The following is a 15,580-nucleotide window of genomic DNA, read 5'->3' as shown; positions in this document are numbered from 1 at the left end:
GTTAAAGAAAGAAAGGTGAATTCCCCTTTGATTACTGTGTTTTGTTAATTTGTGTGTGTGTGTCTGTGTGTGTGTGTGAACAGAGTGTTGAAGTCTGCTATCTGTACGGGAAATTCTTTATTTTAGAGTTTCCCTACATCTTGTCTTTTACTCTTTGCACCTTTTCTGCCAACTTCCTGAATGCTCTCAAGCTGCACATCATGTTGGATGGCTGAAGTTAATGAAGTATTAGCATTAACCTTAAATTTGACATATTGGGCTCGTATTCATATTAAAAATTTAAATTTTGGGTCTTACTTGAAAAGGTTTATCACTTTCCTCATACTGTCGATCGCTGCAGTACACTGACCGAGACGCCTCACAAGAGTGACAACTAAACCGCAAGAGCCCCACAACGGAAACACAATCACAACAGATGTGAGGGACGAGGGATGATGACTGAAACGAGCAGAGCTACTTTCTTTGGGCTTTTTAACTTTGCAGACCCTTTTACGTAAAACAAACAACTACATACCACACTTGAGGGAAAGAATATGCACTTACTGTAGGTGCCGACCCCCTCAGACTCAAACTGATGTCACATAGAATAACTTTTGCTGTTACTTTTAACAATATTCTCTCCTTTTGACTCATTTGTACTTTCACAAAGTACAATACAGCTTCAGGAAAACTTGAAATTCTCAGTCTGTTGTGCAACGTCCTGCTCCTTAGATCTTATGATTATATATTCACATGATGTTTTCCTGCCTCCTCTATTATTTTTTCTGCTATGCCAAGTTGTGTTGTTTATGAGTCGGCAGCATCCTTCTCTCCAACACAAAACTATCCTATCCAAAACTAGCATTGTTAGCGTACTGAAAACCTTCAAGCATAAAATACTAATAAGAATCTTTTATCACTCCACCTGTTCAACAGGCTTTAAGCACCCAGATATAGCGATGTTCTTAACTTCTCCTATCTACGACCATGCGCTTGTTAAGTTAATAGGATATTCTTGATAACAAATATAAACAAGGACTTTCTGTTCTTCAGCCTGGCAGCTTCCTTCGCCACAGATCTTACATTTATTGAAGTTTGTAAACTTTAAGCTGCAGGCTTTCTTTCAACGGAGATATTGTAAAGTTTATGTACTGAAGTGACTTCTGTGAAAATATTATTGTTGCTCCTCTAGAAACTAATTATCTTTATCCTAGTCTAATTCTCAATGTTATTCTATTGAACAAGGCTATGGCGTATTGCAGTTTTACCTCTTGTCCTGCAGGCTTAGTAGAGAGGTACATTAGTAGATGTTAGGTAAAGGGAAGGTAAAAATTAATTGTTAGAGAGCAAGTGGGAAAAGAGGCGAGACTTGCAGGAAAAATTAGTCTTCTGAGCCCACTGGGTTCAGGATGTGACTACAGAGGGCTTGGTTGACTGGCATGGGTGCTTGCCACTTGTGTCTGAGGCCATTCAGCGTATGCGTGAGAAAGATTGAGACAGAGGGACAAAAGCCGAAGTCATTGTCAAGCTTTAGTGACAGTAATGATTGTGTTCTCTGCCCCTTGACACCCTTGGGTCATAGCATTGAGCCTAGTTGTACTCCATAGGCATTTCTGCCCCAAGGCCAAGTGTCTTTGGCTGTGAAATGGTTCTCAGTCTCACCCTCTTAACGCCAAACCCACCGTGAAGTGGACTTCAGCCCAAATCAATGACTCCTCTTCATGGACTTCCCCATTATAAGCAATTCAAAGGCCACGGCTGCATGCATTCACATCAGTAGCATTCTTTGGCTGGTCGAGTTCCTTCTATTTTATGAAACCCTTTATCACTGACACACACAGAACATCAGTTCAAGGTTATTTGTCTGTTTTTCCCAAGGTTGATTAGCCATGCATTCTTACTGAGTGTGTATATGCATGTGTGTGTGTGTGTGTGTGTGTGACAGGGAGAGAGAGAAATCCCAAAGAGCCATTGTACCCTTATTTGAGTTTTGACCACCCTCCTGACCCCCTGTGGTGATTGACATGCCTTTTGTCCAATAGCGAGGACTCACTCGGACCCCCTGCTGCAGCTCCAGTTTTGTTTTTCTGGGGGGGGGGGGGATTGGTTAGTAGATTCTGAATAATAGTCTCAGTCTAGATTCTTCTGAGGTGTCATTGGATGCTTGGTCCTATGAAAGCATGGACATGTGCATCCATGTGCACGCCAGACACACACACACACACACACACACACACACACACACACCCTTGATCTTTATACGCATCTAGACCCCTCAGCCCTTTTGCCTTTCCCACTGTCCATTGCTGTCAAGCCCTTTGGCAGCCATGCTTTTTTTTTTTTTTATCCATTCTCTCACTTCAGTGACAGAAGCTTTGTCCTCCTCCAAACCACTGGTAGACATCTGCCTTCCATGGCTCCAGGAGGCTTACACAGTATATGTCACAGCCAGTTTACGAACGCTGAGCACAGTAGAACCCATGTGTCTTTTTGATTGCAATGCAATGAATCATAGCCTTGAATGTGTGTATGTGTCTGAACTGTGTGGATATTAAATCTAGGTTGATTATTCATAGAGTAGCGTGAATTATTGAGGAGGCAGATCATTATATTAGCAAAACGAAATGACAAAACCAACCAATCAATCATCCCCCCCCCCCCCCCAAAAAAAAAAATCAACAGACGATGGACTCTGCCAACATAGATGATATATATTCATCCAACCCTAGGACCCACCCAGTTTCATGTTTACTAACTTAGCCCGATGTTCACTGTTACTCGTGAAGTCCCTTCCCTTTTCTTCTTCCTGCTTAGTTAACCCTTCCCCCTGGCTGATTTGGTCGATTGTTTGAAAGGGAAATCGTGAGGTTTTTGCCCGGTAGTAATAAGAATATTCATATCAGCAGGTAATTACAGTTCCTTCAATAGAGAGGTAATCCCCATGTGCCCTCTCTGTGTTATCAGGGTGCATACCGGAGCTTTGGAGGTAGGCCCACAGAAACCTAAATTACTCTTTTATTCTGGCAGAAGACACTCACACACACACACACCAGGTTGTGCAGACACATTCGTACGCGAAACCCACATATTTCAGTCTCGGTCTGCCTCACGCACACACCTCTTCTCGGTCCCCTCTCATCAGCGCCATATCTCACTCCATTTCCCCGTACAATAGCTGTACTGTATTAGAGCCGTCCCCGAACCCCTGCAGCCACATTCTGTCCCCAGGCCCAGACTGTGACACAGTTGGCTGGGGTGGAAGAAAGACCCTCTGGCCCGGCCTCATTAAAATGGTAAAGAGCTGGAGAAGGATAGGAGAGCTAATCCCTCCACCAGTCCGCTCCGAGAGCCCTCATCTCCTGGCCTGGGACCTCCAGAGAGACACGCATGCTTATGGATCATGAGAAGCTAAGGGGCTGTGACTGGGCTCGCTAAAATACATAGCCCCTGGGAGATGGGAATGATTGGGCTCAAATGGGACAGTTTAGGGACTCGGAGTGACGGAAAAGAGGTTGAGGGGGGAGCAGCAAATCTGACTCTGAGGTTTTATTGATTTTGTTTATCAGTTCTCTATAGATACAGCCGTGACCGACTGTGATCCTGGATTTGTAAACATTAAATCGCTTCTCACGCTGCTGGAGCCATCTTCTATTAAGTCACAGGGAACAAACAATATTTGATGCTGAAAGATTTCCAGAAGAGAAATAACATAAACCTCGGCAATGTGACCTTCAGGGGTCAAATAATTTCAGCAGCAATTTTAGCAGCGTATCATACAGTAAAGCGACTGTCTGCTCATTGGGATTCCAGATGGCCAGTTTCATATCGCTGAATGAAAAATCAATCGCACCAAAGCAGATAATACAATTTGGCTTTGTATTCCGTAAAGAGGTTAAAAACAATAATGAATTTATCTCGGAATCTTTTCACCAAACCAGTCGATAATTGAAGATAATTTTCTTTTATGTATTTTGTCCCAAAAGTGGCTCCCGCAGCCGAGCGCACACTGCATCAGTCATTCGCTCAGAATGCAAGTTGCTGGGCTTGCGAATGGAAAACAGGGAAATGTTGTTAATTTCCCCAAAGACTAACGTTACACAGGCCGGCTGAGTAGTGACAACAATAATCCCTTCTTCTATTACCCCACAGTGACGGGCCAGCAAAAAATACTGCAGCAATTTTTACGGTAGTAACTGCATTTATTGATTGTGCTTTAAACACCACAGTGGCAGCAACTTAATAATGCAGCGATTGATTGTACACAGAACGAGTGTTGCATGCACTGGTTTGGCCATTTAGGCAGTATTAGTTCCAGTAACTCCTTCACACCCTGAATAATGGGGAAGATGTTGAGGGGAAAATGGATGAGGTCGGTCCGTGTGCTTGCTCAGCAGGTCCACCTGAAGAACAGATAATGATGAGAGGGAGGGAGAGAGGGGAGAGGCTGGTGAGGGAACCCATCTGTCTGTGTCCAAAGGCAGCTCTCTCATCCAGACTGTACAATTAACCCACTGTGGAGGATGGAGGGGGGGCGCTCAGCCCTGTGGCTACCTCTGCGAGAAGGAGACCCTGGTGGTGTGTTTGCACTGTTTTAATGTTTTTGGCCTCTAACAGCAGGGATGATTGATACTTTATGCATTATTTATACTTTCAGACATAATTATTATTATTATAAACTGTATTTATAAAGCAGCCTTCAAAACACAGTCGCAAGGTGCCTCAGACATTAAAAATGAAAAATTGAAGGCAAACAATAGGAAAGAGTAATAAAACAAAAAAACAATAAGAAACAATGTAAAAGCAATTTCCCACAGCAATAGAGCACAGATATAGAAATACCATGTTACGCAAGAGAAAAGAGTAAAACAAGATCAAATAAAAGATTAGAAAGCACAACTATTAGAGAAGGAGTTTGTGAGGATCTCCTCAGGGAGGTTGTTCTAAAGAGTCAACGCCCTGACAGAAAAGGACTCGGCCATCTTTGGTCCTCAGCCGGGGACTGTGGAATGGCGAGTCGGGTCTTCACTGAGGACCTCAGGTTACCACCGAGCACATGTGGTGACAAACAAGTGAATACTACTGAAAGATAATCATATTGTAGCATCCAGCATTATGCCAGGTTTATTAAGCTCGAGCTGTGTCCTGGTCATATCTTCTTCTTCAGGCAATTCTTCACTCTGATACTTGACATTTACTCACATCTGCAAGGTTCATAACCTGATAGAAACAGTGTGTGTACACTATTGTTTCCTGTACTTCTTCACATTATAATCTTGTGTAATTGAACTTTTGCACGGGGTGACTTTCCAACTTTGCACATTAGCCTGGCTCTGTCATGCTCTCTCGATACTTCAGGAACAATGCGTTTCCCAATGAGCCTGACAAATTAGCTGTTTTGTGGAAGGCTTTCATGATAAATGCTTATCATAACAGGGCAAGGCTCTGCTCTCATCATTGTGTGTGTTGTGTGTGTGTGTGTGTGTGTGTGAGCCTGCAGGATTTTGCCGTCTTTTTCAAAAGCTGTAAGAGGCCATTTGCCAGACTGTTGATCACTTCATTCATTCGTTCATTAAGCTCGCTCATCTGCCTCGAGTGATTTCTGAATCCGCACACAGAGGATGTGGACGGCAACCAAACAGCCTCTGAGGGCCTATTGAGAGAACTGTAGATCATTCAGGGCAATGAGCACCACATACTGCTGCCTTTGATTGTAAGAATTATCATGACAAACATGTTAATGTATTCATTGTGTGTAATTTCCATTTTGATGTGTGCGGGGGGTAATTTCTGCCTAACCCAAAGACTAAAGAATCGTTATTTCCAGAAATGGCTAATTCAATTCAGTTTGTGAATGTAAAGGCTCTGCTTGGAGGACGCTTCTGTTCTCCTCCCCAGCCCTCCCTCTTTTTCCTCTCAAGTCTTTTTCCTTCGCTCTCTATTTTCTTGCCAAATTAGTGCCTTGCTCCTCGTATACTGGGATTGCAGTGGGAGCTCGGACTGATTGCATTTATTTTCTGTTTGCCGTTGGTATAAAAACACATTCATTATTTGGAGCTGGGGGGGGGTGCGAGTTTGTGTTACGACTGGTTTCATTACTGAGCACCCTTACTTTCCGCCTGTCACTTCTGCCCTACTTTTGACTGACGGACTGTATTCTACTGACTGTATTGTGTTGTCGCAGCTCAGTGGTCTCACACATACCCTAACACACACACACACACACACACACACACACAGTCCCTATGTGTCAGCTGGCATGAAGCCAAGGCCATAGTCGTAAGGCAGTGACAGTCGATGACAGCAGTAAGATTAAAGGGTGAGGGAGTTGTGAGTATGGTCAGAGGACAGGCAGCTCTATAAATATCTCATATGGGGATGCCCCTTATACTTGAAAGGCCCATAACATCACACATCTGTTTCACCCAGAGGAGACACGAAGAAGGAAGTGGGCCAAAACAGTTGCTCAATTAACTATTAACTCATCACACATCTTGTTGTAATCATTAATTTATAATGCAAACAATTACAAACAATTGTCGAATTTCCAAACGATACAGAGTTTCATGGTAATCGGCACAGTTGTTTTTTTGTGTAGTGCTGCTACTACTAACAGACAAATAGACAATTAAAAACTAACAACAAAAGAGACACAACATAAAGCCCTTGGAGGAGGTGAAAATCAAATATATTTGTAGAAAGTTGGAACTGATTCAGGATTTAAATTTGATGTTTAGGTGTTTGAAATCTTTGCCAGTATAACAATCTACACACATGCACACACACACACACAATCATTTTCCCCCCTCAGTAACCAAACCTTGCAATTGTCAGACGCTTACTCTGCACCCCCCTGTACCCACAGCTGGATGCTCACTCACTCACTGACACAGTTCCCCATTTCCGCGGTGACACAAATACACAAAAACTGCAAACACACGAGTACACACCCACACAAACTGAGTTGGTGCGATAAACAGCTGGAGGGCATCCTGTAATTAAACCTGGGCTGCTGTTTGTAAACTGTCAGTGTGTGTGTGTGTGTGTATAGGCAGGGACACACACTTAAGCGCAAATTCGGTTGCATTTACATCTCATGTATTTTTCTCAAGGTAAATATCGGTGCAGCGTTGTGTGCACGTGACTGGTGCCTGAATATGATCCACTTTTTCAAGAATGAAAAATGAGCTTCGGTCCAAGATTCAACAAATGTTTTATCTCAGTCATCAGTTTCTACTTCTTCAGCCTTTCTTCCGTCTTTTTGTTCAATTCTCTTGGTTTGATTTTAACTCGAGTGTTGTGCATTGTTGTTGTTTCTCTGTAAATGCCTGCTTTTGTTTTTGTGTTGTTTGTTTGCTTTGCAGTGTTACTTCAGCCAGCGTCTGTGTGTGTCTCCCCAGTGAGGTGTGCTCTTAGCTGTGAGTGGGCGTTACACAGACAGCCAAGAGACCAGCAGGGATATTTCCCATCAGCCCATGGTGCAGTGTGTAGTGCAGGTTAACCACTGAAGGCTCTGAAATCTATAAGCACAGCAACACAGCCTTTTTTCTCTCCTCTTGTCTGTCTTTCCTTCTCTCTCTCTCTCTCTCTCTTTCTCTCCCTCTCCACTACTATCCTCTGCATTCCTCTCTTTCTTTCTCCCTCACTCTCCCGCGCTCTCTCTGTCTCCCCGGATGAATCGAAGTGGAGATGAAACGCTTTCAGGAATGCTAGCAGACAGGCAGTGCTTTACAGTAATCTAACCTGGGCAAGATGAAAGCCAGCTGGGAAGCAGGGAATAGAGCGGGGAGGGGGGGAGAAAGGTGAGAGGAAGAGAAGGACAGGATTGAGTTTTTGGGAAAGAAAAGAACAGAAAGGCTGGAGAGGCAGAAAGAAAAGAAACGTTCAAGGAGCGAGTGAGAGGGTTTGCGGACACAGGAGAGGTAACAAGAGATGGGTAGTTTGTAAAGAGCAAGGGGGGGGTGGATAAAAACATTTGGTAAAATGTTTGTCAGAGTGTGATGGGATAGTGAGAGGCGTGAGGGAGGAGAAAGAAACTAAGGTTGTTTGAAAAGAGGAGAAAGGGGAATATACACCGAGTCATTGAGTAGACAACCATGAAAAGATATTTAGCTTCATTCTGAAGAATAATTCAAAGGTAACCTATTTTCAAGTTTACCTCCAATAAGTGTCTCATTATCACACATTTTGCGAAGCAGTGTCTCGATGTTTATAGAACTTTAAGTTTACTTTGATGGAAAAACTAATGGAATAGTTGGTTTAAATAAAGTTCTTTTAACTCTTATTAAAATACAATTTCAGAGCTAAAGTTTGATATTGTCTCTCTCTTTCCGGCCGTGTGCGACTTTAAGGACGACGCTCAATGAAAGCGAGACAATGAGGTTAGAGACTTAAATGAAAACAGAGCATGAGAGCAGGCCGCCACGTTTGGCGTTGCAATAACTGTAAGTTGTGTCGTGTGGAAAGATTGACACCCAGCGTAATTGCCGCTGTTACATGACTGCACAAACCTGTGGAGTTTGAATTTCAGATCCTCTTCAGTGGAACAAACTCAATTGCAACACCGCTCGCTGAACACTGAAGTAGAGTCACATGCACCGCCGTTGTCACTTGAAATGACTGTGGCAGTTGGACGGGATGTTTGTGTGTGTGTGCGTGTTTTGTGTGTGTATGTGTGCGCCTTCTTTGAATGATAGTGTAGGTGGAGCGGGCCTGTCGCCGCTGTGACAAATCCCACCTCGTGCACCTTGTACTTCCTGCACAGAATGAGAGAAGCGCGCCGCACCGAAACGCTTTCCCCACCTAATTGAAATTTTGAGGTATAAGAGGATTTCTGCACGACGTGAGCTGACAGGCCCCATTCACCAGATATCCTCTCAGTCTCTTCTCCCTCCCTCCCTCCCTGCCTGCGTCTGTCTCTCCCTGAGAAAGAATTAACTTTTATCTGTCGTCAAGTTTTAATGCAGCTTACACTCATATCTTCCTGGCGTTCTGCAGGTGATCTGTCTCAGTTCCTCTCAATCTCCCCTCTTTGTCTCTTCCCCTCTGTCATTCAGGCTTGCTCTGCTCCGGCAGAGGGGCACTCGGTTTGCCTGTTTGCTCGTTGAGCTTTGATATGTCAAATCGTAGCGGGGGAAGACATGAATGTAGATAATAAGACAACGCTGGAGGAGAGGAGTAAAGAAAGACCCTGTGCAAAGGAGACAGAGCTGTGGGTACGAGTTGCCCACGGACTTCTCCTCTTACTTTAAATCTACTGTCTGAAGAGAAAAATAGATTTTCAACTCATGGGTCTGTGCTTTGACAGATTGCCTAACGCCCCATGTGCTTTCTTCATTATGTTTTACACTCCAGTAGTTCATGTGCGTGTCCATGCTGTGACTCACTCACACATACATGAGCTACTTGTAAAGGTATTGTTTCATATTTGAAAGTGCTCCCCTTTACCTTCTCGTCATTGTTATTAGATAACCAACCATCCTGAAGCAACATGCTCATTAATGTACAGTGTGAAGTCGTCTGACTCCCACAGAGGAGCCTCCATTATCCTGCACAAACCATTCTATTGGTTTCACAGCATCATGCATGAGAGTAAAACTCGTAACGTGTTCCCTTAATTAAAAAAAAAAATCTAATGTGAAGTCTATGACAGGATAGAGCTAGGATGTAAAATAATGATAATGATATTAATATTTACTGAGTTGTTAATGATATCATTTTTTTGACTCCTGGACATGACGGCAAAACAGAAAGAATACATCTTTCAGCTTATATAACAAAACTCATAGCTGCTGAGTGTCACTCAGTCTAATGCATCATGGGAGGTTTTTTTCTCCAGACAAGCCAGAAAAACCTGGCCGCTATATTAAAGTTAAAGTCAAGCTGTAGCCTATAATACAATTCCAGTGTGCCAGACATAATTGTGTTGTGTTGTGATTAATGTGTTTGCCTCTGGTGCATTTTTGAAGTGAGAGCGAGAAAATAGAAGTGACTCGAGGGAATTGGACTCATTGTTTGGTAAACGTACAGCACAGTTATTCTTTTATTTCTCTTCTTCCTTTTCTCCTTCTTTCTTGAGCTCTCTCTCTCTCTCCCCCCTCTCTCTCTTTCTCTCTCTCTCTCTCTCTCTCGCTCACGGCGAATGTCCACTGCAGCAATGATCAGCTTGAGTTTTATACAAGTTAATAATTAAAATGCAGACAATAAGTGGTTTTCCTGTTCATATATTGTGCGTGTATTATTGCACATATTGTACTTGTTCAAAACGCAGTATAACGGTCCACGTGATCCCTGCAGCCTGCGGTGTAAATTCAAACCATTAAATGAACCAGTATTGTATTTGCACCTTCACATCTAAGCTTCCAAGCCATTATCCGTGGACACTGACCTTTCCTCTTTTCGCTCCTTCCCAGTCTTACCTTATTTCCTTCAATGATTTCCATTATTGTAGCAGTTGGTGAATCAACACATGCCTCAAGGGTTTACTGTTATTCCTCGCTCCCCCTGTCCTCTTCACTTGCCTTATTTTTTTATTTTCTCGCTCCTTTCCTCCCCCTCCTCGTCCCCCTCCTCGTCCCCCCACCCCCGTCCCCTGCTATACCAGCAACACAATTTTTCACTTCAGCGGGAAAACAGGTATAACAGAGGGAGTGTGGCAGTGTGTTTAATGAAGGAATAAAGCCAAAGAGGAGAGATGAGGAAGAAAAAAGGGAAGTGCCCTTAGGGCTGGAAACAAGGGAATATACAGACACGCATAGACTCACATACACACATGCACTCGCACAGACAATAAGGAAGGAGCACACAACAAAAATCCCACCTGCTTATCTCTGAGGAATTGGTTGTGAGGTGTTTCCCTATTTAATTAGAAACACTGGTAGGAACCTCATAAATCACCACACCATAAAACTGAAGGGTCGGCCGAGAATGCTTCCAATGCACACACACACATATACACACACACACACACATATACACACACATACACAACGGTAAGGCCATTTGTGATTCATGAAACCATGGGTATGTGTAATCCTCAGCCTCAGTCAGTATGCCATAGCTTTGTATGGTATTTTGGGGTTTTTGTTACATAGCAGTGTGTTTGTGTGTTTGTTTGTGTACCATCCCAAGCCTTGTATCTCTTTACAACTGCAGTAGAAAATTGCTTGTAACCTCATGTAGTTCATCAACTTTGGCGAAGATTTCAAATTCCAATTCCAAGATCAAATTACTAAACTCTGTGATTACACCTGAAAAAATCTCTCAGGACAGGGATATTGTTGTGCATGGGGGTGTGGAAAGGTCACAGTGTGTGTGTGTGCAAGGAGCTGTGCACGTTTATAGGCCATGTGCATGTGTACTAGTGCTTGAACTTGAGGTGTGTGTGTGAGAGTGTGTTTGTGTCTCCAGAGTTATTCTGATGGCAGTGTGTGTGGTAACAGGATCCAGGGTGATGTCTGCTCTCAAGACAGCGTCTGGCTTTCAGTCCTCCATCTATTATTCACACACCTGGAATCAAACACACACACACAGACACACACACACAGACACACACACACTCTGCTTTATAACCCCTAACCCATGTGTTGCTCGCTACGTTTTCCCAATTTTTTTCTGGAAACAGTGAAAGGTTCAGAATTGTCACCTTTTTCTTTTGTCAACTTGTGTATTGACATGTTTGTTTTTTGTGTATTTGAGCTTATCTGCCAGGAAACCAATGACAATGTTGAAGTCAATGAGCTGCTGTTTGACCTGATAAACAAGTCGAAAATGAGTATTGACCACTGAGAGGAGGGCGGGCCGATAAGCAGGAAAAGAGCGAGAGAGAGATATCCAATGAAACAAAGCACAGCCTGGTAAAAGTTCCCAAAGTCGTATCTTCACCTTGACTGAACTAGATCTGAGCATGTCAGTGCATCATTATCTGTCCTAGACATCTCTTTGGGGACCTGGCCCATCTCCACCACCCTGGTCGGACAGGCTGCTGATTGACATTTATACAAGCGGTGTATGGTCCAATGAAGAAAGAGCCTGTTGAGTTGACTCTGTTAAGATGAAAGGACGTCCCTGTGTTGGGGAATATGAGCTTACATAGAGAAGGGTAAAGGTCACAGTGGGGGTGTTTGAGAAGTGACCCTGTGAATGTTGATCAAAGTCTGTCGACGGACAATTATCTGAAGAACGAATGTCATTTGAAGAGAGTTGTATACATGTTCTGTGTCAGGTTGATCTGGTTTCCTCAATAATATCGTGTTTATCTATTAATCATGACCTCAGGTTATCATAGGTCAGTTATCTCATCCTCTACTTATTATCTCCTCCAAGGTTGGACACATTTGTAATGGACGTTGAGGGAAGGAGGATGTGGTTAGCTGATAGAAGTCCCATTAACTTAGTTATTAGAGCCTGTAGAAGAATGGAGAACCTTGTTAATATATGAAATTGACTTTTCTGGTCTTTTCACCTTTTCAGTCTTCAGTCTGAACTCAGCCAACTCTCCACGTGTTCTTTGTTCTCTGTGCTTTGGGCTGAGATCTGCAGAGATCTACAGTGTATAACCTTTTCCTCTCTGCCACCTGCTCATACACATAAATAAAACACTGCCTATATTCTCAATACATTTATATTCGGCAGGCTGGATTTATACTTTTCATCCTGCAGAAATAGTTTGCCAGCTCCACTCCTCCCAGTAAATGTCATTCATAGCTCTGGGTGTCTGCGCTGTTGAAAGGCCAAATCTTAATTCAACACAATAGGCAGATTTGGCGCCCTCGCTACCCACCGAGGGGGGGTGACAAGGAGTGGCACAGGAAGCCTGTTGACTTCATTAATGGCTCCCAAAGCCTCTTCAGCTCTCGCACAGTGGCCTCTGGTCACAAAATATAATGGGGCGCGCACAACTTTGTAGCACCGCCACCGGGTTGCACCACTAATAGAGGCAAAGGTGGCGATGTGCACTCAAATTATGCCCTTGCCTCTGTGTGGTCCTTGAGGCTCAGCGAGGAGCTGCAGCAGCAGCAGTGGTGGGAACAGCAGCTCTTATCAGGGCAGAATAACAGGGTCAGAAAGAAAGAAAGAAGGAAATGATTGAAAGAGAAATGTGTGTGTTGGTTTTTCTCAGCCAGGCCAGGTATTTGTCTGCACTAAATGAGGTCTGTCATGAGATCTCTACCTGTCGCCTCTAACACCCTGCTGCGGCTCTAATGAGACAGTGAAAGAGGAATTGGAAGGGAAAAGCGAAAAGAACAGAGGGGTTGCATAGGGAGAGAGATGGAGAGAGATGTCTTTCTGCACAGCAAAATGATGAGATGATGCTTATTGCGAGCAAAAAATTGCAAAACTGGAAAATCAATGGACAAAGAAATGAAGTAGGACCATGAGAACAGAAAGAGGCGACTGAGGGAGAAGAAAGCCTGAGCGATGCAGCAGTTGATGAATAGGGAATAAGAAAGGGACAATTGCCCAGACGAAGTCAGGCTTTTTTTTGATCATATCGAATATATTCTTGCTTTATCTTACCGCCTTGATAGAGGAGCCTTCCCTCTGTCCACTTTCACAGAGAAGTGCCGCGGCTTACTTCTATATTTTCAGGAAAATTGGCGAACTTAAATAACAATGTGCAACAGGCTTTGCAGGGAAGAATGAAAAAAAAACGTTATTTCTGCAAGGCCTCTTGTTTTAAGTCACATGCAACAGTAGTGTAAGCACAATTAAAATAGGGGAGATGAATGACAGGCAACATGCAAAGGAGAAAATCATGTCAATATTTAAACCCATGAGTATTTTGTTGTCATTACTATGTAAAATGTAAAATACTATAACATTCTGACTTCAGTGTTTATATTGGGGCGGCCGGCCACATTCTAATTAGTTTTAAGTTTTATATTGAACCAATGTTTTTTACACATCTCAATATAAGATATGAGATCTCTACCTTGGTGTGTGCAGCGCTACCACTTGGCCTCGCTATGCTCCATAAAGTTTTTGCTAGTCAGACAGACAGACCTCATAGTCTCAGCTGCAGTTGCTGCATGCACTGCAGTTTTGTCTCTCACGTGGGAGTGCATGAAAGTGACCTTCGTCCATGTGCACCCCCGCTACCGCCATCGACTCAATTTATTCAGTGGGAAACGCTGATTACACGACTTCTCAGTACGCACAGGTTAAACCAGGAATTGACTTTGTCCTCACTTGCAGATCTGTAAAGTTTTTGCTGCAGTAGATTTGTCTAGGACATTTTTCCGTGATGACACACTTTAAGACTCACAAAACAATACATGCCCAGAGCTCGCTGCTGAAACGTTTCAACAGCAACAGCGTCTGCAGCAAAACACTCACAAGTAAGAGAAGTTTTAGAATGAACTTTTGGGGGGGGGGGGGGGGTAGCTGAAAGAAACTGAGTGAGCTGTGAAAAGTCAAGAGGTCACGAATGTCAAGATTGAACTGGCCATAAGCCTGCAGGTATTTCAAACAACCTCATGAGAGAGAGAGAGAGAGAGAGAGAGACAGAATGAGAGAGAGAACGAGAACTAAGAGCTAAGAACTATAGCAGTGGAGAGAAATGATTCACAAAAGCTGAGCTGAGAGCCCCCTGCCTGGCCACAGTGCTCAAAGGCATCTCAGCAGTGAAAGCAATGATAGCAGGGGAGACCTGTCACTCACCCTTTCAAGCCGTGGGGGAGATTGAAGGAGGAGAGGAGAACAGGTGCAGAAATGAGTTGGGAAGCCTCCAGACACTTGTCCCCTTTCACGTCCGACACCATCATCCCTCACAATAACATTCTTGTCCTTCTTTCTGCCTCTCCCCTTGCTTTTTCTGCCTATCTCCCAGCAGGGGGATAAGGTTAGATTAGTAGGCTGCACGGACCTGCAGGCAAACAGGTACCACACCTTTAATGCCACGGCGGTCACTCACCAAACCAGGGGTCCCCCCGCGGCTCTGTCTGCTGTGGTGTCAGATCCCAAGTGGGAGACTGGAGGGGCGCTTATAGAAACAGAAAGAAGTGCAGATATGTGTGCTCACTTTCACCACTTTAATTTTAATTCTGGATTTACCTAGCTTTCAAAGTTGCTTTTTATTGATGCTTCATGATTCAACTGTCCAGTCAATTGCAGACTTCGCATTTGAAAGCAGCTTCAGCCATTTGTATCTCAGAGCATTGACTTGTGGAGTGTATTAAAGCTTCCTCTTTCTAATGAACCGCCACAATAAAAGATCTGCAGAGGATTAACCTTAATAGGACCAGACTCAACAGGAGGGCCCATGTCGATATCATAATTCTGTGTCGTTCTGACTCTGCCAGCATTAGTAGTTACTTCCCTTCTAACAATGACATTTTCCCTGATATCCACCCACAAAGCACCTTCCCTCACAGTGCCGGCATCGAGGGGGGCATTAATTAAAATCCTGCTGTGTAGCAGATATGCATAATAACAAACATAGAACAGAGAGTAGTGAATTAAAGCACAGAATGAGTTTGGTTCCACACTGTGTTTTTTTTTTGCCCACTCATCCTCCTATAGAGCGAGAGGACTCAAGCCGGAAGGAAAAGGGAAGGAAGTAAAGAAGGAGGGAGCTTAAAAGTGTCTTTAATGAAGTGGATGA

General features: G+C 43.6%; 1 protein-coding gene across 1 annotated transcript in view; it reads left to right on the top strand.

Annotated features, from left to right (window-relative positions):
* The window catches only part of LOC128429190 (plexin-A4), a 120,208-nt gene extending 104,652 nt beyond the window's left edge, over positions 1-15,556 (top strand). The window contains exons 4-5 of the mRNA XM_053415470.1: positions 14,810-14,940; positions 15,499-15,556. Of these exons, the coding sequence (XP_053271445.1) occupies positions 14,810-14,940; positions 15,499-15,556 (189 nt within the window). The remainder of the gene's footprint in view (positions 1-14,809; positions 14,941-15,498) is intronic.
* Positions 15,557-15,580: the final 24 nt, after the last annotated feature.

This window comes from Pleuronectes platessa, chromosome 22 (genome assembly GCF_947347685.1).
Source record: "Pleuronectes platessa chromosome 22, fPlePla1.1, whole genome shotgun sequence".
NCBI classification, from domain to species: domain Eukaryota; kingdom Metazoa; phylum Chordata; class Actinopteri; order Pleuronectiformes; family Pleuronectidae; genus Pleuronectes; species Pleuronectes platessa.
The sequence above is the reverse complement of the archived record's forward strand: the minus strand, read 5'-3'. Positions and strand labels throughout refer to the sequence as shown.